This window comes from Malaya genurostris, chromosome 3 (genome assembly GCF_030247185.1).
Source record: "Malaya genurostris strain Urasoe2022 chromosome 3, Malgen_1.1, whole genome shotgun sequence".
In the NCBI taxonomy this organism is placed as follows: Eukaryota; Metazoa; Arthropoda; class Insecta; order Diptera; family Culicidae; genus Malaya; species Malaya genurostris.
The window spans coordinates 22,714,938-22,738,976 of record NC_080572.1 but is presented as its reverse complement, the minus strand read 5'-3'; the positions used below and the strand labels follow the sequence as shown (position 1 = coordinate 22,738,976).

General features: G+C 35.2%; 1 protein-coding gene across 1 annotated transcript in view; it reads left to right on the top strand.

Annotated features, from left to right (window-relative positions):
* The first annotated feature begins 12,862 nt into the window (after positions 1-12,862).
* LOC131436128 (protein cortex) overlaps positions 12,863-24,039 on the top strand; it is a 147,379-nt gene continuing 136,202 nt past the window's right edge. Inside the window, exon 1 of the mRNA XM_058604633.1 lies at positions 12,863-13,091. Within this exon, the coding sequence (XP_058460616.1) occupies positions 13,038-13,091 (54 nt within the window). The 5' untranslated portion in view covers positions 12,863-13,037. The remainder of the gene's footprint in view (positions 13,092-24,039) is intronic.

The window sequence follows — 24,039 nt, the reverse complement described above, 5'->3', positions numbered from 1 at the left end:
AGCTACCTGTCAATAAATTGTTTTCGTTAGAAGACGAATTGGCAGGCGTACCTGTTTTTTGTTTTGAATACGAAGAAATAAGTGCCTTAGAAGAATTAGGCGTGGCATTTGTAACGGTTTTTTGATTTTCAGGTATGTTCTGTAAATTTAAGGTCGTTGATTTGACTTGTTGTCTAAGCGAACGAGCGTTTAACTTTTTTTTCCTTTACAGGACATTTCAAATAATTGGATTTATGATTTCCATCGCAATTTGAACATGAAAATTTATCAGTGGTTTCATTTATGGGACAAACGTCTTTCGAATGCGATTTACCACAATTCAAACACCGTATATCCATATGACAATTTTTGGTTCCATGGCCGAAGTCTTGGCAAAGACTACATTGCGTTAAGTTTGCAATTCGATTATGCCGTTTATAATGTTCCCAATGAATTTTAATGTGGGAAATGAAACGTACTTTTTCTAAAGTTTTCAAATTATTTACATCACTTCGATTGAAGTGTATTAGGTAAAGTTCATGGGAAATTCCAGAGCGTGGTTTAGAAGTACCATTCGCTCTTTTTTCATAAGTATTAAGTACTTGGGGCAAAACCAAGCAATTCTTTAATTTCATTTTTAATTTCATCAGTACTTTGATAATTTGATAAGCCTTTCAAGACAGCCTTGAAGGGTCTGTCTGATTTTATATCATATGAATAAAATTTATGAAGTTTCTCGGACAAATATCGAATAAGACGTTCGTAATCTTCCAATCCATCAACCAAGACTCGACATTCTCCTCTTCGTCCGATTTGAAATGATACTTTTACTTCCGGGAGAAAAGCAGAAAGCTCAGTACGGAATGCTTTGAAGTCGGAAATCATCACCGTCACTGGTGGCATAGATTGATGTTTCTTCCCAGAACGACAAGCGTCCATTTTGGGAACTTTTGAAGAATTTTCTTCTATGTCGCTACAATCGGATTCAGGAAGAATCTCGTAAATATTGTTAGACGGCATACAACCAACGGAAGGGAAATCCGTCCGTTGTCTTTTATTTTCACATTCAGATTCTATAAGATCGTGAATGTTAGTCGAAAAATGTTGAATATCGGATTGTGATTTATTCCGTATTGAATTATTTTGAGCCTTAGGCTTGTTGCCTTTCCGGTTGGACGCAGGCATTTTTGAAATGAATGAAATTTTAAATTAAATTAACTAGGCTAAATTAGTCTTCGATTAGACTCCTAGATTGGAAAAGTCTTGATAAAGACTGATTAGTTCGAAGAATAGTTATTTGAATAGCTAGCCTTAAAAATGGCTGATTAATTTCTTAGTCATTCTAATATCACTCTTTGTATCACATAGTCACTCTAATATCACTCTCTGTATAGCCTCTAGAAAGGCTGACTAATTGTTAGTCTTTAAAAGACTGTTAGTGATTCAGGTAGCCTTGAAAAAGACTGAAGCCTTGAATCAATGAAACTCTAGGTAGCCAGAAAAAAAATTCTAGGAGCCAAGAGCTATACGCGTGCGGTGCGAACTACTGTTCAACACCGACTGATTTCAATTTTGATTCAGTTTTTCCTTAGTGATTCCATAGTCTTTCTAAACGATTGCATTCAAATCATTTCGAGCTTACTCAGCCATGTCAATAATATTATTGTAATTTTAAAAGATTGTCTGGGGCATATCCTAGGCTATTCACTGGGTGTCCTACTAAAGCACTTGATGTCTGGGGAGTCAGGTAGTTGCAGTGAAAATGCTTCCACTTATAATGTAGATAACTGACCGTTTGATCAATTTTAGTAGGGGAAGATGCTCGGTTGCCGGCACCCCACCGTAACTTTTGACAGAAAGCAGATATCGTCGTTCCGACAAATGTCATGTGTGTGTAATAGCAGCACGTTCTTTTTTTCCCGAATACCAAAGCAAACAGACGCTTTTACTTTTTGCTGCGATTAAAACAAATTTTAATTGTGTGAAAATCAACCAAAGTTATTTTTCGTCATTTTAAAATGTCTACCGATTTCGGTTACCGGCACCCCAAGGTGTTCGGTTACCGGTACCCCATTTTTTTCGACAAATCGTGAAAAATTGTCAATAACATGCAGACTGCTGTTGAGACAAAACAAGTCAAAGTTTTTTCCAAACACCGGCTACGAATCAACAACAAAGGTGCCACCAACTAAATCATTGGCCAAGAGGGCCAAGGCGAAGTCACTATCAGACAATAAATACTTTTGTCCAATACGCCTCCGAAAAGAATAAATTCCGTTTTTTCTTTGAATAATGGCAGTTTTTACTTATATTTTTCCATTTTTAGCGAAATTTCTTGGGGAGCCGGTAACCGAACACCTATTTTGAAATGGCCAAAATTTATCACTTTATTAAATTGATAATAAAGTTTTTTCAATAGATTGAATCAACTTAGTTTTTTATTCAGTTGTTAGCTAGAGTCTTTAGCTTTCCATTGATGTTTATATGTCCTCATAATGTGCACTTAGTCAGAAGGGTGCCGGTAACCGAATACTCTCCCGTACCTACCACTTTTGAGTGTACATTCCGAGGCAGTGATAAAGACGAATGATGAGAGCGGTCCAGTTAAGCGCATGGAGCTTAGGACTTTCGCTATCCGGTATCACTACAAAAGCTAAACCAGAGAAACTAGTCCATGTATCATATAAATTAATCGCTGAAAAATTGCATTCATTTCAGAAACAGTTTTTCATTTCAGGTAATCTGGTATGATACGAAACGGTTGACTTATAAGTGCAGATTGTAGTTTGTACTGACACAGAGTCGTTCTGAGAATTCTTATCAGAAAGAGCAATTAATTGAACATGTTGCTCTACTGAATGGGCGTTCTCGTACAGACCACTTCTCAGTGCGGTTGATGTGATCGCAGTCATGCAACGCATTATGTAGAGTTGAAGAAATTGGTTCATTTTTCATATTATATAGTTTAGGTGAATACTAATTGGAGTGATATCCATTCAAAACTATGTCACAGAACCATATCAAAATGCCGGGCCTTCGTGGCCTGGGGGTGTTTCCCGCGGACCCATAGATATGCAAACGTCACCTGGAGGACTCACGGGTTATATTCAATCCACCACTGCCACTGTCGATTGCCAGCTGAAGGCTGGATACAATACAATACGACATCACCTAATGATACTATACTAGTTTTAAGTTAGTCGTTAAATAAAATTAGAAACTGCTCTTGGCATCCTATAGCTTAAGCAGTGTGCGTAAAATATTATGTTATTGAATTAAAAGAAAATGTTTGACTGAGTAGGCCGGTTTGTTTGGATTAGTAATTTTATGAATTATGTTATATGGATAGCCCATAATTTGCATTTCATGCATAAGATTATACATTCAAGAATAATAATTTGAACATAGGCAGTTGTGTTGATAGTATTTCACGCCCTTCAAGAAAAATGTGATACGATATTTACAAAATTACGATATTTATGTTTTAATCCACCTAGTGGTGCAATGTGTTTTTCATATCACTCATATTCTCACATAAAAGAATGTGGTACTTTTCGATATAATTCTCTTTACTTTTTGAAAAGAAACAAAAAAGTTTGTTTGTGTATCAACTTGTAAACAAAGCCTTGGTATTACATTCCTTTTGTGGAATTTACCTTCTGTTTCAATAGACTTCGTTGTCGATTCATAGCGTACAGAACCATTGCATGGCTGGTGCTACTATCCTACTGACAATTAAAATCCTTCCAGGTCAGGGCTCGAACATACGACAACTGATTTGTAAGACCAGCGTGCTATGCATTGAACCGCAAACCCAGGCAACGTAGTACAATACCAACTTGTACAACCTACAATATGAAATAGTTCCACTATTTACGGTGCTTTCGGAAACCAGGATAGTCGGACTCGCTTTGTTTGGCCTTCCACTGGAATTTACTAGCGATAGGAATTTAAGACTCAATATTTAGAAACTCTTCTATGTATTAGGTGTACAACTTTGCTTCCGCCGTTTTCCGATAAATGGCTGTACCGGCTGAGGCTGGTCAAAATCCATAGATGATAATGCCTTTAAAGTTGAAGAATTTTCATCGCCGTTTCAGTGAAAGTTGTTCTTGTTTTCGTATTATTCACCCTCGAAAATGTCTGTTTATGTGCCCAATTCTCGCCATTTGCGGGAAGTTTTACTTTTCTGTTACAATTTGAAAAAATACAGCTGAAGCGCATCGAATGCTCTAAGAAACTTACGGTGATGCTGCTCTGAGTAAAAAAAGTGTCGGGAGTGGTTTCAACTGGTGATTTCGATGTCGAAGACAAACATGGTAGTGGAAGAGAAAAAACCTTCAAATATGTTCGGTGTGATTTACTACGAGCTCTTAAAACCGGGTGAAACCATCACAGGAGATCGCTACCGAACGCAACTGATGCGCTTTAGTCGCGCACTAAAAGAAAAGTGGCCACAATATCAAGAGCGACATGACAAAGTCATCCTCCATCACGACAATGATCGGCCTTACGTCGCAAAAGTGGTCAAAAAGTACCTGTAAACGCTGAAAATGGAAGTCTAGCCCAACCTGCCGTATTCCCCAGACGTCGCCCCTTTTGACTTCCACCTATTCCGTTCGATGGCACACGGCCTGGCAGATCAACATTTTCAATCCTGTTGGAAAGTTGGAAAAATGGATTGCTTCATGGATAGTGTCAAAAGAGTACTTCCTTTTTTAGCGACGGACAATCCTTTGAATAATACATCTGTAACCACTTTTTCGCAATAAAGCTTTTAATTTTGGAAAAACAACGGCGGAAGCAAAGTTGTACACCTGATAAAATACATAAAGTCGCTTTAAGTGACGGTATGGAATTTTCACTACTCTTCACACTGTTTTTTCGCAACCGGAAGTCAGATCTACGAAAATATTGAGTGAGTTTCATTTTAGAGTATATGACCACTTCACATGCTTCTGGAATCAGGTCGTCAAATGCTGAGATAACTAAGTCATCACAAGTTCCTATCTCATGCCTCCCGAGCGTCTTTGATAACATTTGGTCAATAGAACGGCGTCGACTGAGTGCCATCGCCTTCTGCATTAGTAGCAGAATGAGAGGGTGCGAAATGGCTTGTAGGTTGAAGCCCATACTAAAGTGCAATATTTATCATAGTATATTGCAACATGTGGTTCTGTTGTTTGTTGCATTATTTGTTATATATTGAATTGAATTATATTATATTGTATTAAATATTGTTGTTGTTGTTGTTGTTGTTGTTGTTATTATTATTATTATTATTATTATTATTATTATTATTATTATAATTATTATTATTATTATTATTATTATTATTATTATTATTATTATTATTATTATTATTATTATATATTAAAAAATAATATTATATTTCCTGCAGTACTGCGACGAAAGAAGAGCATAACTTACACTGCGACATCAACTGTTATATATTGTATCATAGCATATTACTTCATATATTATCGTCTTATATTATGTTGTATGGTATTATACTGTATTGCATTATGTCATTCTATATTATATTATATTATATTATATTATATTATATTATATTATATGATATTATATTATATTATATTATATTATATTATATTATATTATATTATATTATATTATATTATATTATATTATATTATATTATATTACATTATATTATATAATATTGTATTATGCACAATTATATCGACAGCGGGGAGGTACAGAGAGGGAATCAGAGTATCTTACAAGTGAATGACTGGATGATGGAGTGGATTGCCAACCTGAGTCACGTGGGGGAAGCTTTGTGTTTCTCCCTGAAGGTCTGAAATGAGTAAGACGCACCCTTCTAACAAACAAACCATCAGGCGGGTTTAAGCTGGTATAGCGAAATTATTTATTATATGGCTGGATGTTCTTGCTGGAAGGCGCCGGTTCCTCAAAACCCATTTTGGCCTTCTTAACAACAGTTATATGAAAGCTATATGATAATCAAATTCGGATCTAACGTAAGTCTACCCGTATATACTGGTAATGCCTTGAATTGATTGTGGCTTCACACATACATACGTACGTACATAACGTACATACATACTTCATATGCTTCTGAAATCAAGATAACCGGAATTGGTTTATTTGGCCTTCTACTGACAATGGCTTTTCTTTATGACAAAGGTGAAACCACATTCTTGATTACATCATGTGATAGGTTTTTCCGAGCAATACTAGTCTAAAATCGATGTTTCGATACACATAACGATTGGTTTTGGTTAAAACATTTACTCTATTATACTTCTCACAGTGAATGGAAACTAAATGCCCCGTATTAGTCCATCTAAAGCTGAAAACCTTTTTTGTTCAAACCTTTTTTGATGAATTTTCAAATTGAAATACATGTTGATTGTAAGTAATAGTTCAAGATATTTTAATCATAGTACTTGTTTTCGAGCGATATGCATTTTGTTCCATCCTTCCACCAACTCTAGAATACCCTTCAAAAGAGCTTTCCATCTTATGAGCCGATCCAGTCCTGAAGCCTTTTCCCACATAATTATTACTAATGAATAACTGCGATTAGTATTTACAGTTTGAAAAGCTCGTAGTTGAAGTAATCTTTTTGATTCCACCAAACGCACTCCATAGTTTTTTTTTCTGAATTGATGCGTCAATTGATGATTCTCTGCGCATGGTATTTTGAACAAAAATCATTCAGTTCATGAGGAACTCATTTTCTCACCTTCTGAATCTTTTCCATGACATGTAAATGACCAAAAATGGCATGGTGATTAACGTTCAACCTCTTCGCTGCAATTCGGCATCTTCAAGTTTGCGCAATGATAGTTTTCTAAAATATTAAGATTCCTTAATATTTTTCGAAAATTAGATTTTTGTTTTGTACATAAAGATATACTTTTTTGTATGGCTCATGCCTAAAATAAGCCTGGATATATAAAATTATTGTCCGTATTCGAGGTCAAAGTGGAAAAAATTTATAAATAGGGTATTTAAAAAATTTTAAGAAATAGTAATCATCGTTTATTTCACAGGACGCTGCCAAATAAACGATGATTACCAAAATTATTGTCCTTATTTGAGGTCAAAGTGGAAAAAAGTTATGAATAGAGGTTTTTTCAATATCTTTCATTTAGTTTATCTTCTGAAAAAAAAATCTTCTAATTTGCAATGGTGTATTTAATACACTTTAAGAAATGGTAATCATCACAGGACGCTGCCATTTCACCACCCTATACTCTATAAAACCTTTGAAAAATGTTCAATTTCATTTATTTTACTGTACAAAAACAGATAATCTTGGAAATAATACTTTTGGAGTTAAACAATGTTTAAAGGCAGTATCTGTTGATCTCATAAACAATTAATGTTTCGAATCTTAAACTTTTGTTTTTTTAACATTTTTCTATCATCAGACAAAATTAGACACAAAATTAGAAAGATGATAGTACCTTCGAATTCAGAACGATGACCTGTGCTTCCTTATAACTAGATTGATTGTAACCTTTGACAATTACAATTGCAAGGAAGAACAGAATTTCATATTGTTCAAAAATGATTCGAAAAAATTTAACATTTTTTAAAGCAACTGTGAAACAATGATCTATGCATCGAATGAATTGTTTTCTAACCACAATTGGTTAACAACAAACTTTCGTACTAAAGGGAGTACGGTATCAATTTCAAATGTCGAACCTTTTATTCCTTGGGTTTTCTCATTTAGAGCTTTCGAGAAACTAGTTCAATTTGTAATGTTTACATTGTGTCTGTAGTAACTGGGGAATTCCACAACCTATGGTATTTCGTTTTTTAAATCTGTACAGCAAACGTTTAGTTGTTTTTTTTTTTTTTCATAAATACGTTTATTTCAAAGGCAATATACATAAGTTTTTCTGCGCCGTGCCATCCACAATACATAGTACTTTAAACTCAATACATTTGGAATATCCTATTAGTATGTTGGTAATCATTAGTTAATCTAAACACTGTTTTTATCAAGCGATTTGCTATTATAAATTACAATCAATGAAATACATTTATTTTGCACATGATCTCATAACTATTACAAGTTTGTTTGTATCAGTTCATCACTTTTATTCATTTAATATAGCTAGCTATTGGTTGAACTCATGGAAGAGAAAGGGGTCATACATACAATAAATTTTAAATTGGAACTCTAATGGAGCGTTTAGTTGTTGATCGGAAGGAAAAAAGTGGTTAAAATGGATTTCCGTATAGTGAAATGGATCTCTAGCGGATGGTTTAAGAGGAACCTAAATAGTAATATGTATATGAGTTGTGGAAAAAAATTGCATTCGAGTAAAACGCAAAAACACGCGAAGGACTACACAGGTACAAAGTTCTAAAGGTACCGAATCGCAATGAACGGCAGACACGACGAGAAAAACACATGCACGAAAGCTTTGCACTCATATGTTGACAAAACCGTGTTGTCTAATTACGGATTATGACGCGTACATGAAAGCAGATTTCTGGAAGCTTCCGATAATAATCTTTTTCACTGCCATCATATTTTTGATGTTCCAGAAGACGTTAGAAAGCAGAAGATGTCGAAGTTTGCAAAAATACAGGATTTAGCAATCCATTTACTCATGTGGAAAGCGGACCATTCCATTTGTGACAACCAGTACGTTCAATAGGCACGGTATACATAAATGAATTCCTTCACAAGCATCTACTTACTCTTCTAAGGTCAGGCAACGGTCCTACGCTATTTTGGTGAGATTTAGCCTCATGCCATTACTCGAAAGATGTTTGGACTGTTAGAAGGCTAATGAAGTCAAACATCCTAAGGAAGTAAAACCGGATGAAGATGTGAAGAAAAATTGGATTTCCACACAAACAAATGTTGGTTCAAACGAATACCTTATGAGTAGTGTGAAGAGGAAGGTTAGTTTATTTTGATATGGTATTGAAATTAAATAAAACGAACATAGGAAAAGTAAAATTGTATCTTTGATTTGATTTTCTGAAAGTTTGGAGATGATGGGTGGAATGGGTAATATTCGCCGAATATTTTCTTGTGGTTCAATTTGAGACCAATTTATAGAAAAACACACATGTTTGAATAATAGCATACACCTGTATTCCGACGAAAACACCCTGTATTTCCACGAAAAATTTCGAATTCAAACATGCATTAAAAAAAGGGTTTGATAGATTTCAATTATTATACATTTATTTGAAATGTTGATTCACGGAATTTTTCTGAAAAATAATTTCGTTCAAATGACACCCACGGCTGGCTTGGCAGTAGCCAATCTGATCCATCTAATTTTTGAGTACATTTTCATTTGTTTTTGGCCTCATGTCATCAATACTTACCTAACCACTATTTACCTAACAGCTATAGTCCTGGGATATCCTTCGCTGTATCAAGCATACGTCTCCACATAACTCGGTCCATGACTGCTCGTTGCCAGCCACTCAAGGCACGGATGCTTCGTAGATCACTCTCCACTTGATCGATCCGCCTTGCTCGCTGCGCTCCTTTTCTTCTCGTCCCAGTCGGATTAGATTCACCACTATGTCATCAATAGCAACTTGAATTTCGTGCTTGAAGTTTCCAATTGTTTCTGGATGGTAGGCGTAACATTTATACTTAACCGCTTCCAAAAGAAAATAATCCAGCTCCTCGGAGGCCAATTCACATCACCATTTGATTTTTAAAGATTGTTTGCAGAACATTGATTGTTTCGTTGGCTGTGTGGCACGTAGCATTGAAATCTATCAAACCGTTTTTGCCTTTCTCATATAGAAAGGTTATGCAATCACTGTGAAAACCGACTTTTGAACCGAGGCCCGGAGGGCCGAGTGTCATATACCATTCGACTCAGTTCGTCGAGTACGCAAAATGTCTCTGTGTGTGTGTGTGTGTGTGTGTGTGTGTGTGTGTGTGTGTGTGTGTGTGTGTGTGTGTGTGTGTGTGTGTGTGTGTGTGTGTGTGTGTGTGTGTGTGTGTGTGTGTGTGTGTGTGTGTGTGTGTGTGTATGTGCGTATGTGTGTATGTAACGTTTTTTTGCACTAACTTTTCTCGGAGATGGCTGAACCGATTTTCACAAACTTAGATTCAAATGAAAGGTCTTGTCGTCCCATACAAAATTCCTGAATATTATTTGGATCCGACTTCCGGTTTCGGAATTATGGGGTAAAATGTGCAAAAAGTTGTGAAAATAAGTGCACTAACTTTTCTCAGAGATGGCGGAATCGATTTTTACAAACTTAGGTTCAAATGAAAGGTCCTGTGGTCCCATACGTAATTCCTGAATTTCATCCGGATCCGACTTCCGGATCCGAAAATACAGGGTAAAGTGTGTTAAAAATTTTATACCATCACTGAAAAGAGCGAAAAACCGTAAAAAGTTTTCTAAATCGACCTCAAATCTTTTCCAATTGATAGTTTTTATCAGTAGACGGTCAAACAAATCTATTTCGATTATTCTTTTAAGAATCGAAGAAAAATAATTTTGAAGAATACCACAGTATTATATATGATAGTTAGATTGATATGAGAAAGGCATCATTACACCACTAGGTGGATTAAAACAGGTTTTTTATTATAGCATTTTTAGATTCGAAGTTGTTCGTGGAACGGAGATTTTTTTTCTTCCTTTATGTAACACGTACACCGTTTGTAATTTATAATATATTTATTGTAATTTATAATATTTTAATCATACCGAATTATCAGCTGTTTTTTGACAAGATTAATTACGAACGATAGTGAAACTCCTTCGCATTGGTTTTCATGGCAGATTTATCGACTGGATAAAGTGACATCTCGTTGGCCACCAAATTTCGGTGGAAATTGATGACATTATTTCTAATTCGTTGATCATTACCCCTTGTGTAGCATAAAGGTAGTCATCTGCTGTCGTCTGTTGTTCCTGTTTTACTTCAACGACTTTAAGCTCTCCTTGAAGTGCTTGCAGCACTTGTACACAGACGACTTCAGGCTGTTTTTAAAAATGTATAGCTGAAGCTAAATTTCTTCAACAATAACTTGATATTTTCGGAAATTGGCGTCAGGTCAACAGGATGCTACTAAATCCTTCAATGTGTTCTATAACAACCTTCAGTCGCAAAAGACCAAAACCAATAATTTTCAATTATTCTCTTCTGGGGACCGTGTTAAACACAGTAGGCTGCATCAAAGATCTAGGAGTACTGCTTGATAGCAAATTACCTTTTTGCAATCATATATCATATATCGTTTTAAAGGCATCCAAACAACTCGGTCCAATTTTCGAATAGCAAAATAAACTACAAAACTACAATAACATACACTGCTTGAAGGTTTGCTCTGTTTTGGAATTTTCTGCAGTTGTGGAACCACTTTATTATCATAACTATTCTTCTTGAACAACTCGATATAAATATCAGACGCAGAACTCTCCGGAACGTATTACGCGTAGAACGAACCGATATCAAGTGTGATTCGTATATTTAACCCTTGTTAAACATTATTCGATTATAATCTTTCTCGTACTTCTGTCAAACCTTCATCTATTGTATTTTTTTAAAAGCATTATCTAAGAATGAAATGATTTACAACCCGTATGTTTCTTGTTTTTGAGTTTGTTAGTATTAAGTGTATTATGTTAGATTGTAAGTGCATCTTGCATTAAACTATAATCAATTAATGTTTCATTTGGTTGGAACAAAAAATGAGAAGGTTTTACGCCTGCTGAAGGCTTAGCAAATATATACACCAGTGGGCTTTTCCCTGGTTCTAATAAATAAGTAACTAAAGAATAAATAAAATAATAAATAAATAAGAAAATAATTAAATCGATAAACAATTAAATGAATAAATAAATAAATTAAAAGAAATCTCTTGGAAACTATAAGAAAATGCTTACCCCACTTAATGTATCTTGAACAGATGGCGTTGTAAGAATCACAAATACAAAATATTTAAAAATATTACGAAATAGCAGAGAAACATGTTGACTATTGAAATTCCTGGGTTTTGATAACAATAAATTTGTGAAAACGTTTGATGAAAAAGTAAAAGCACGTTATGAAGTTTAACAATTCGACACTATTGAATATTGATTCACCAATATTTATATGCGGAGTAATAAAAAGCATAATCTCACTGCTAGGTAAATTGAACCATAAATCAAATAAACATAGATTTCTCACTGTACGGTGACACTAACAGCACCTCTAGTGACAAATGGGTGTACTTTTTTCCATTAGCTACTGTGGTTGTGTTAAATGCGCAGGTAACTTTTTGCATGCATTTTAGGAGCATTTACGCACCCATTTTCCACCAGACGGTGCTTTTGGTGTCACGGGTTGCTCAACTACATTACTATTACACTGGGAAATCTATGTTTATTTGATTTATGATTGAACACAATATGTTTAGTTTTTTATTCTCTCTACTTCCAATTTTGCTTACAACGTTTTGTAAATATTACTTGTTATGATGATCTTTTAATCTAATAAAAATTTCCGCCAAGAATATTAGTTTTGAATTGAGTTTGGGAAGCATTCTTTATCAAGGGTACGTTTTTCTTCATCTTACCCTACATGGTTCAACCAGTTTATTGTCAATTCTAAAAATTTTTAGTCTCTCATGTAAATTCTTGTTTAATAATTACCGCTTCTATTAATTACCAAGCGGCTTCCACGTTAAGAACTCAACTCTCTGTATAAAATGATGCCCGAAACCTTCGACTTTCAATTAGAATTGTACAATCCAAGAAAACTTTCGTATTCACGTCACAATAATCGGAAGAAAAAGTAAACAAAGAAAAACTGTCACTTGTCTTTATGACCATTTGATAAATCAACCGAGATATTATCTCCACGCTGCACTTCAACACATGTCTGCCATTGTTAAATTGCTGCGTTCTATTGTCTGATACCGTCAGTCTTTATTTTATAGTATATCATAGTGCAGAGTTCATTTTACGTATTTGTTTACAACGTGGAATTGAATCAAATATTTTATTTATTTTTTATGTGTGTGGAAGATTATTTGTGATTATTTTGATATATGTTTAGATGATACCATCATGGAGTTTCGAATTAAGAAGCGAGATAATTGCCGAATCAACGAAGTGAAGAAAGTAAGTAAAATTGGTTTCCTAAATTTGTTGTGACATGCAACATTTTGGGATTTCCAAGGGCATTACGGAAATCAACGGTTTCGAACATGCAGCAAACGTTAATGTCACTCGAAAATCCCAACTCAGTGCATATTTTCCTTGTTCCAATCGCTGCGGCCATCCATCCGAATTTTATGTTTCTCTGAAGCCAGCCGCTTGCTATCTGTTGAACAATTTCCAAACAAGTTGGGACTTAGTAGGCCAGTAGCTATTATCTAATGCATTAAATCTTCTGGTCCACAAAATCCCAGTTCGATTGAAAAAAATATAGCAAGCCGGCAGCGTTTTGTTGAGCCTTTGGTTTCTGTTGATAAAGTGTCAGAAGTTACCTGTTGCTGTTATGATTACGGTTCCTGTTTCGCCAGTCTGCTGAAGCTGATACAAACCCCGTTGAAATCGCATAGTCCAATCTTATCAAGTTTCAGGTCGCCTCAAGTGGTAAGCTATTTGCAAAGATGAAGAAGCCGTGCAATCTGAAATAGTTTTTCGCTTGTTTATTTCTTTGGTAAGCACGCCACTACGAACGAATAGTCACTCGGGGCTACTATAAATAATAGAAAATCATTTGTACAAAATCTTTAAATGATTTTTCGTTTACCGACAGTATGGTATTTCAAGAATTGTGCGAAATATGTTTTCCATAAATCAGCGCAGAATTTATACCTGCCTCACGTTTAGCGGCTTACATCAGTGATGTAAGATTTTCTGAATAAATATTCGATTCAATGTTGTTTAAACCGAAACGTTGCTGTACTATAAGTTATGTAGAGTTTAGCGAATGAATATAACTTGGCACCACTGCCAACGTTAGTACCTAACAATATTATTTCCGTGGAGCGCAAAACTAGTGTCTATGTGGTGTATGGGTTGTAGCTAGATCTGCAGTAGGTTTCAGAAAAAAACCATCTGTGAGAGAGACGACATAAATCATTAGTCACACTTAGCTTTTTGTATTAAGGCCCATGACTTTATGCAGTGTACCGTGGCTCAGTTTCCCAGTGCAACTAATTCGCATACTATCCGGGACCCACCAATTTGCTAATCAACATCAAAATCGCCCTGAAGCCTTCTTGTGTTATTGTTAATTATGTACAATTTGAAGGTACCACTGGATTAGTTCGTTTTGTGTTTTCTTTCGACCTGCAAGACATTTTTCGCGCGTTTGTAGCTTGTAACTAGATACTTGTCCAGTAGAAGTGAGACATTAAAGCGTTGCTTGTTATTGTATTTGTACACCATAAACATATGTGCTTGTTTCTGATCACGGCAAGGCGCCCGGTAAAATATGCTGCTTAGTTTGGATACTATTTATTTTATTGCACTTTTTACATAAATGAACTTGTTCGGCTGAGCATGCGATCATAACAACCCTGACAAGCTTCACTGCCCAAAGGCGACTCCATTTTTCTTGAAATCCGCTATAATAGAGTTTTGATTTCTCGATTCGATTGGCTTGTTCTATTAATCGCCAATCATATCGTGCTGGAATTATGACAGCAGGGTAACAAATGTGTGGGTTCCTTCAGGGGTTGCGTGTAGTCTTATAGGCTAAATCGGAGTGCTGTATGACAAATGGAGTCTGTTCCGGATTGGCAACCGGTGCAACTATTCTATAAAGTCATTAACGAATTACTGTTCTTTCAGTTATCGTTAAGCTAACCAAGACTTGACTCTTTGTCAGAAAATAAACCTCCAAATTCACCTAGTGGTGTGATAATGTCGTTCTCTTGTCGTTCAAACAGTCTCTAAACTTAACAATCGTGAAATAAAACTTAATCGAACAAATTATTCGAACAACAGATGGTTTTTAGGAACTATCAACATTTCTGTTGATGTGCAGAGTACAAATAATGTATTCAACGAGCACTCTTCGAAAAATGTTTCTTTAATTTGAGCGAATTCTATGCCTATTTATTATATAAAAGGTAGACAAGCATAATAGAAATACATTTATGTCGAATTTTAATTAAATTTTTTCATTTGTCTTTTTCATGAATCTGTAAGTAAAATGAAGGCAACGATTGACGTATAACATGTAAATAAATCAAATGAAACCGAATAATTTCAATTTATAACGCAAAATATTCGCAGATTTGTATTTTCAGGGGTACTTGAATAGCGATTTTTTACTACTGGTATTGTCTATGGGAACTACTATCTATCTGAGTGTTTTTGAGGAATTGCATAGATGTATAGGTGATCAATCGACCACAAGTATCGCATTGAGCATTCATATCTCTCGCTTATGAACCGAATGAGCAGTACTCAGCTCATGCCAAAGATTTTGAGCAGCAACAAAGAATGAAAAATTTCGCTATAGGCGAGAAAATCAAGAGCATTTTGGTTATTAATTGAATGATTAAACTGATCGTCTTAAACAACATGCACAAATATTTCTTCCTCATATTAGTCAATTAAAAATACTCATGATTTCTACCCATCAATTTAGTACCTGTTATACTAGCGAACAAAACGTGCCCACAGCACTTAATCACTAAAAATATTCCGCATTTCTATGTGTCGGTTTTGCACGATATGCTTTGTGCAATGATTCGTTCAATTCATGTAATTGGAATTTTGCGTGTATTATTTTGACACTGAATTCCACCTTACGGGGCGAGTAGGGTCTAACATTTTTGAAAAATCTTTAATTCTTTTTTTTTATATTTTCTTATAGTAAAACATTTCAAGAATATTCTGTGAAATTTTCAAGCCTATTTGAACGAATCTTTGGAAGTTATAGATTTTTGTGTATGGCTATCTCATTCTGCGAAGAAGCAACAACTCGGCGTACAGGCCAAAGATTTCTACTTCGATTGACTTCAAAACTTGACAAAACCATTCTTGAAATTTTTCATTATAATTAATTATACAAGAAAACTTGTTTTAATCCACCTAGTAGTGTAATGATGCCTTTCTCATGTACATATAATAATGCGGTATTCTATTCAAATTTTTCTCTTCGATTTTTAAAAGAAACCAAGAGATTGTTTATGCATAACATACAGAATAAAACAGTGCTTTGATTGCGTAGATCATTATAAAGGAAACGCAGTGGGTTCACTATTATGTGCACTTCCGGCACCGGAACCCGAGAACCGGTATAATCAAAGTCGGTTCGTACGGCCACCAACTAACATGACACACAAACTCTTCTAGTACGCACTCTAAATTACGATTTAAATGTACGAGGTCTGTTCAAAAAGTACCCGGAATTCTCATTTTTCTAAAAAAATATTTATTCGTCTACATCTATATGGTCCTCTTCAAAGTAATCCCCCCTAGATATAATACACTTATGCCAGCGTTTTTTCCAGTCTTCGAAACACCCCTGATAGTCACTTTTTGTAATGCTCTGTAGCACTCTCAGCGATTTTGCCTTTATCTCTTCAATCGATGAAAAACGCTGTCCTTTCATGGGTCTCTTCAACTTTGGGAACAGGAAAAAATCACACGGAGCAACATCTGGTGAATAAGGAGGTTGGGGCATGATTAAAGTCTTGTTTTTAGCCAAAAAATCACGAATAAGCAACGATGAATTTTGCTGCCACTCGTTTCATGCCCAAAACATTTGAAAAAATATGATGGCATGAGCCAACTGATATGCCAACTTCATCAGCAACTTCTCTAATAGTGATTCGGCGATCATCCATAATCATTTTTTCCACTTTTCCCACATTTTCATCGATTATTGACGTGCTGGGTCGACCGGAGCGTTCGTCGTCTTCAACGTCTTCGCGGCCATCTTGGAAACGCTTATACCACTCGTAAACAATTGTTTTTTTTCATAGCAGACTCACCGTAGGCTCTCTGTAACATTTCGCACACTTGGTTAAAATTTATTTCATTTTTCACGCAAAATTTAATACAAATTCTTCGTCTCTTCAATTCTTCCATTGTTTAAACTAACAAAAATCGCCGAGCTCAAAAAAACACGTCTACACCAGCCGCTACAAGACAGAATGTAAACAATGAATACAGCTGAAAATTTCACCATACATTAGGGACATATGTACCAACATAATAAAAAAAAATTTGACTACCGGACTCTCCAGACGCGCGCAATTAAAAAATTCCGGGAACTTTTTTAACAGACCTCGTATGTTGCATCCGAAAATATTTTAAGTGACGGTCTACAATATTGAACACACTTTACCCTATAACTCCGGAACCGGAAGTCGGATCCGGATGAAATTCAGGAATTCCGTATGGGACCGGAAGACCTTTGAGTTGCATCTAAGTTTGTGGTAATCGGTCAAACCATCGCTGAGAAAAGTGAGTGAGATCTATTTTGGTATATATGAACACTATTTCCGGTACTTCCGGAACCGGATACCGGAACAAGGATAGCCGGAATCGGTTTGTTTAGTTGCCTACTGATAATGACTATCAATTTGTATATTTTTGAGACCAGTTCAGATTTTTTTTACGTTTATTTGTTTCGCCGGTTTGTGTGACGGTGTACAATATTAAACACACTTTACCCTATAACTCCGGAACCGGAAGTCGGATCCAGATGGAATTCAGGAATTCCGTATGGGACCGGAAGACCTTTCATTTGAATCTAAGTTTGTGGAAATCGATCAACCATCGCTGAGCAAAGTGAGTGAGATCTATTTTGGTATATATGAACACTATTTCCGGTACTTCCGGAACTGGATACCGGGAACCAGGATAGCCGGTATCGGTTTGGTTAGTTGCCTACTGATAATTACTATCGATTTGTGTAGTTTTAGGACCAGTTTAGAATTTTTTTTTACGTTTTTTGTTTCGCCGGTTTAAGTGACGGTGTACAATATTGAACACACTTTACTCTATAATTCCGGAACCGGAAGTAGGATCCGGATGAAATTCCGGAATTCTGTATGAGATCGGAAGACCTTTCATTTGAATCTAAGTTTGTGGAAATCGATCAAACCATCGCTGAGAAAAGTGAGTGAGATCTATTTTGGTATATATGAGCACTTTTTCCGGTACTTCCGGAACCGGATACCGGGAACCAGGATAGCCGGAATCGATTTGTTTAGTTGCCTACTGATAATGACTATCGATTTGTGTAGTTTTAAGACCAGTTTAGAAAATTTTTACGCGTTTTGTTTCGCCGGTTTAAGTGACGGTGTACAATATTGAACACACTTTACTCTATAATTCCGGAACCGGAAGTAGGATCCGGATGAAATTCCGGAATTCCGTATGAGATCGGAAGACCTTTCATTTAAATCTAAGTTTGTGGAAATCGATCAAACCATCGCTGAGAAAAGTGAGTGAGATCTATTTTGGTATATATGAGCACTTTTTCCGGTACTTCCGGAACCGGATACCGGGAACCAGGATAGCCGGAATCGATTTGTTTAGTTGCCTACTGATAATGACTATCGATATGTGTAGTTTTAAGACCAGTTTAGAAAATTTTTACGCGTTTTGTTTCGCCGGTTTAAGTGACGGTGTACAATATTGAACACACTTTACTCTATGATTCCGGAACCGGAAGTCGGATCCGGATGAAATTAGGGAATTCCGTTTGGGATCACGAGACCTTTCATTTGAATCTAAGTTTGACAAAATAGGTTGAGCCATCTCCGAGAAAACCTAGTTAGATTATTTGACACATACACACACAGACATTGCTCAGCTCAATGAACTGAGTCGAATGGTATATGACACTTGGCCCTCCGGGCCAATTTTCACTAGTCGGTTTTTCAAGTGATTGCATAACCTTTCTATATGAGAAAGGCAAAAATATGATTTTTTTAAAATGTTAGACCCTACGGGCTCCCTGTAGTCATAAATTGTTTCCATTGATTTTATAGACAAAAAACTAAACACGTTTTTCTCGAAAGCAGGTTTTGAAACTCTGTGTCCATCGTCATTCAAAAACTACTGCGCCAATTTTTTTCAAATTTTGCACTTACTTTCTACATATGAAAAACCAGAACCCAACGTTTTCCTTTCCGTTGTTTGTTACTTTGGGAAGGTTTACCAGAATAAAAAAATCAAACAGAAACATTGGGGTCTAGAAAAACTTTTACTCTAACTATGCTGTGTTCATTTGTTCACTTTTGAGTAGTCTGCGCTGAGATACAGTGGACACCGCAAATCATGATTTTTAAGAAGCGTTATCAAAAATACCTCTTCACCCCCTTCTCCAATTTCACAATATTTTTCCACGAAAAAATTTCAAAATGTTGTTCGAATGATGCTTTTAATCAAGCAAAACATTTGAACGATAATTCTGAAAAAAATCACAAAAATTGTGATTTTTTTCATCACTCAGACCCACACCGCATCGTTCTGCGTAGTATGAAGAGAAATCTATAAATATATGCTGCACAATATTTCTTTGCCTAGTTGATGCTTACCTGCGAATGAAACAAGTAGAGATGGGAAATATCGACAATAATCGGTTATCGATAATATCGATACTGCGCAGTCCGATATCGATATTATCGATAAATATCGATAATTTTGTCAGTCGAATGGTATGTAAAGAGCTTATTTTCAAAGTGATTGCATAGCCTTCATATATGAGAAAGGCAAAAACTCCTTTTCTTAATTTAACTAGTGCTGTGATAATGCCTTTCTCTACACTGAAAATCATTTCTACCTATTTTTTGAGGAGAGATCACTCATTGTCGAGCTCTTCTATAAGCTACCCAAAATCAGGTCGTTATCTACTCAAACTTTGAGTTGTTGATCGGCAAAATGGGTAGTGTGCTTTTTTATGGCATAACACTTGTACTGAACTTACATTTTCCTAAATTTTGAGGTCATCACTCGTTACCCAAAATTGGGGAGATGCACTTTAGTTAATTTTGGGTAGGTTTCGACCCAAAATTAGGTAGCGGCTGGTAAGAATGTAGTCTTGCAAACAGTCTCATTCAAACAGTTTTTTTATTACGATAATTTCTGACACGGATTCGGGCTGATTCTTGTCATAAATTCATCAAATTGTTGTACTATCTCTAATTCTAACAGAACTATGATGTTTATCAACACATCGCGTTTGCTTGTATACTTTTTATGGACACATGCCCAGGGAACACCAACATGTGTTCAAGCTTATTGTTGAACTTTCTTAAAAACGAGGGGAAAATCAGTTTGAGACTTGAAGGTTTAAAAATATTTAGGGAACAAGATATCTCGAAAATGCGTAGGATTTTTCTTGTGGACGCTCTCGGATAATTCACTGTACCATTATCTTATACTCCGACTAAAATTACTGGTTGCTTTTTTGTTGCACTTTGCTTGCTGCACAACGCAAACCCATTTTTTACCATTGTCGTTGATCGGAAATTCGACAAGGGGCTGTCCATAAAAGACGTCACGCTTTTTTGACGATTTTTGACTCCCCATCCCCCCTTTGTCACAAATTGTCACAGAAGTAAAGACCCCCTACCCCCCCTATGTCACATGTCACGAATTCAAAATAAATAAAATGCATCTCAATACATTCTCAATATGTATGACAAACCATACAAATATGAGGGAAAAATCGATTTACTGTCATTAGATTAAAAAATATCCCTAAAACTACAAAATCATCGGAATTATTTTATTAATATCAATTATATAGATTAACAAAAGTATTTGGATGAAATTGATGAAACATTTAAATAATCTGTTTTATTCCTCCTAGGAGTACACAGATATATTATTGTTTTAGGTAAAGAATAATATTTCCTTAGTGTAGCATACAGGTCTGAGAAAATAAAGATCAAAACCTCATCAAAACGAGATCACTGCCGGAGAATCTTTTCATGATAAGTTGATCAGTGAATTTTAAATCACATCGATCAATATCGGTACTGATCTTCCGTCACACAATGGGTAGTGATTTTGAGCTAAAATGATTCTTGATTTATGTGAGTTCAATCATTTAATGATTGGATAAGCTTTGATATTGATGGAGGAAAATCACATATGATCAAGATAAGACATGACATGATCTACGTCTGAAATCGTTGATCTCCCGCCCTTTTTCAAATGGAGTACAATTGAATAAACTGCATCAGAATCAGATAAGAGAAATTCTTATCATATACTAAAATCAATGCTAGAAAATCAAATTACTGAAAGAAGAAGCTTTTACATCAACAAATACACGTTTGCCTATAGAATGTAAACGTTTATTAGGGAGATTTTTTCAGGAAATAGGGCAAAGCAGTAATATAATTAGGTATTTCAAAAATGCGCTCATTGAAAATATTGGACGTCACATTCCAAAAACCTCTCCCCTCCCCCCCTGTCACAAAAGGTCACGTTTTATGAAACACCCCCCTCCCCCTTGCGGCGTGACGTCTTTTATGGACAGCCCCCAAAGAAATAGCAGTTTATTCAATACATTTTTCTGAATAAACTAAGATTTATCTAGCGATAGCGAAATAAACTGCTTTTGTGTTTTTCAACAATGACTATTCTGTGAAATTGAGTAGAACTTTAAATACTTTACATCCTATAGAGGATCAGTAGAGAGTTAATTTTAGGTTTACTTATTTCGGAGTAATCTCTCATTCAGTATAAACTACGCAAGCGAAATAAAAACATGAAATTGGAATTCCAAATGCAGCCATGGAAGCAATATCGAATATCGATATTTTTTGTCTACACTGTAAATTATCGATATCGTCGGTTTCAAGCTTATATCGATACTATCGATAAATATCGATAATGTTCCCATCTCTAGAAACAAGTATCTCGTCCAGTGAGCTGATGACTGGATTGTATATGCGTTCACTTGCTGGATTGTCGTTTTTGCATTATGTGTTGGCAAAATTTCCTGATGTGTGCGCTACACCGTGTTCGCTTGAGTATCTTATATATTATCTAGCTATTGAAGAACCGAATCAGCGTGGTTACCGATTCTTTTGAAATATCCCATGTATTGAGCAAATTTTTGGTCGATTTTGCCATTAAAAATGCTTTACACTTCGCTTCCCGAGGCTGGGTGTCAATTTAAAACATGCAAAACTAATCGCGTAACATTTTTCTGTCACAATTTTGAACGCTTATAACTCAGTCATTTGTTGATGGTTTTATATAATTCAACAACCAATCGATTCGGAAACATTTACCATAAACTTATGACATAACTTCATTTGAATATTTCAATTGTATACAATTGAAAAATTGGTTTGAATTGAGTATTTTATTTTGGTTCTCTGGTAACTATTAGGCCAATTTAGAATTATCGGCGATAGATTTTTCGGATCAAATTTGCAGCGCTTGTTCTCCGATGATTTGTTAAAGGATTTTCCTCATTTAAATGATTTCAAAGCTTCAAAATGTTTAAATTTGGCAACGGATTGGTTTGCATACTTAAATCTCCATTCCCATACGAACGAAAAGGTGGCGCGCAAATGGATTCAGTATAAAGTTGTGTGATGATGATATTCATAGATATTTCTTTTTCATTGTATGTGACTGAACAAGTTGTTGTCCCACCAGGAATTAAACGCTTCAAAAGATTCAAAATTGAATTCTGAAACTTATCTAAAAGCGGCCTCCTCGGTTTGGTAGTATAAATGAGTTCCACAGGCTCACATATACTGAATTATTAGATGCAATATCATATAGTATCAAAGATAAGCTCAAGGTAAGTTTACCTGCGATTTTACATGTATCGTTTGAATAGGAACCATCGTAGAATTTGGTTAACCGCCAGTTTCAGTTCAATTATTATTTGCTTCAAAACAATAAGCGTCTGATGGCTACACACGTCGTAACTATGGCAATGTTTATTCATGTGTTAATAACATCAAGTTACAATATGAACAAAATTTTGGAGTTTTGTTGCATATCCATTCCGTATATTCCTAATATGTCAAAGCGAAAATTAATGTAAGTAACTAAATATTGTATGCGGACTGTTTCACATGTTTTCTTCCTCGTATTGTTGCCATATTATTTACCGAGACTTTCCGAAGATTATCGACGATTTTTAAGAAGGGTTAATTAAATTATACTATTACTGAGTTTACTGGTAAAACATTTTTCGTTAAAATGAATAAAATCTTCTCTTGGATCGATTAACTGTTTGTAAAATTAATAAGTTTGTATGTTTCTCGAAAATTATTATAGTAAAATAAAATAGTTTCATTTGTTCAGGTTTAAATCTTTAGGTTTAGTTTGTATCTAAAATTGAGCTTTCAAGTAACTTTGAATTCATCATAGTTGACTTCTAGTTAAAGGACGCTATTCAAAAACTTAACAATGTAAAAATTTGTGGAAAGGGACCAAAATTGAATCAATTATCAAGAATGAATCTAATTGTCAATTTTATCATTCGCTAACAATCTAAGCGCCTAAACTAGAGCAATTTTGTAATTAGTCAATTGAATAAGTTTTTAGTTTAGTGTATCATCATCATTATCATCTTTTTTTTTTGTATTTATTATGAAGACCCTAGAAATGTTCCATTTTTAATGTTATTGTGCTCGGTCGTGTCTTGAATACAACCCTCTAATTTTTTAAGTTAGCGTTCTACTCCATGTTCATGTGTTCGTCCAATCCTAAAGAGACCCTATCCTTATTACTATTTTTTGCAGCCATGTTTTTGAATATTCCACATTTCGAAGATATAACAAAATGGATTTGATTTGGTAAGAGGTTTTCGAAAGACTTCAACTAATCAGAAACTTCTTATACTCGAGTTTATCGGTTAACGATACGCTTTGGAAAAAATACTGCTTTTTTATCCCATGGTATGATATATCATACGTTCAAATGTTACCAACAATTTTTTATTGTTTAACATATATTCTTGGAATTTCGCTGCAGAAATAACAAATTCAAATCTTTGGCAATGGTTTATCAAAAGATGGAAGCATTACCTTTTTGTCTCGAACATAAGATTCATACGAATATGTTGCTTATTTTTCTTTGGTAATTTGTGTGAACTTTTCAAGGTTTT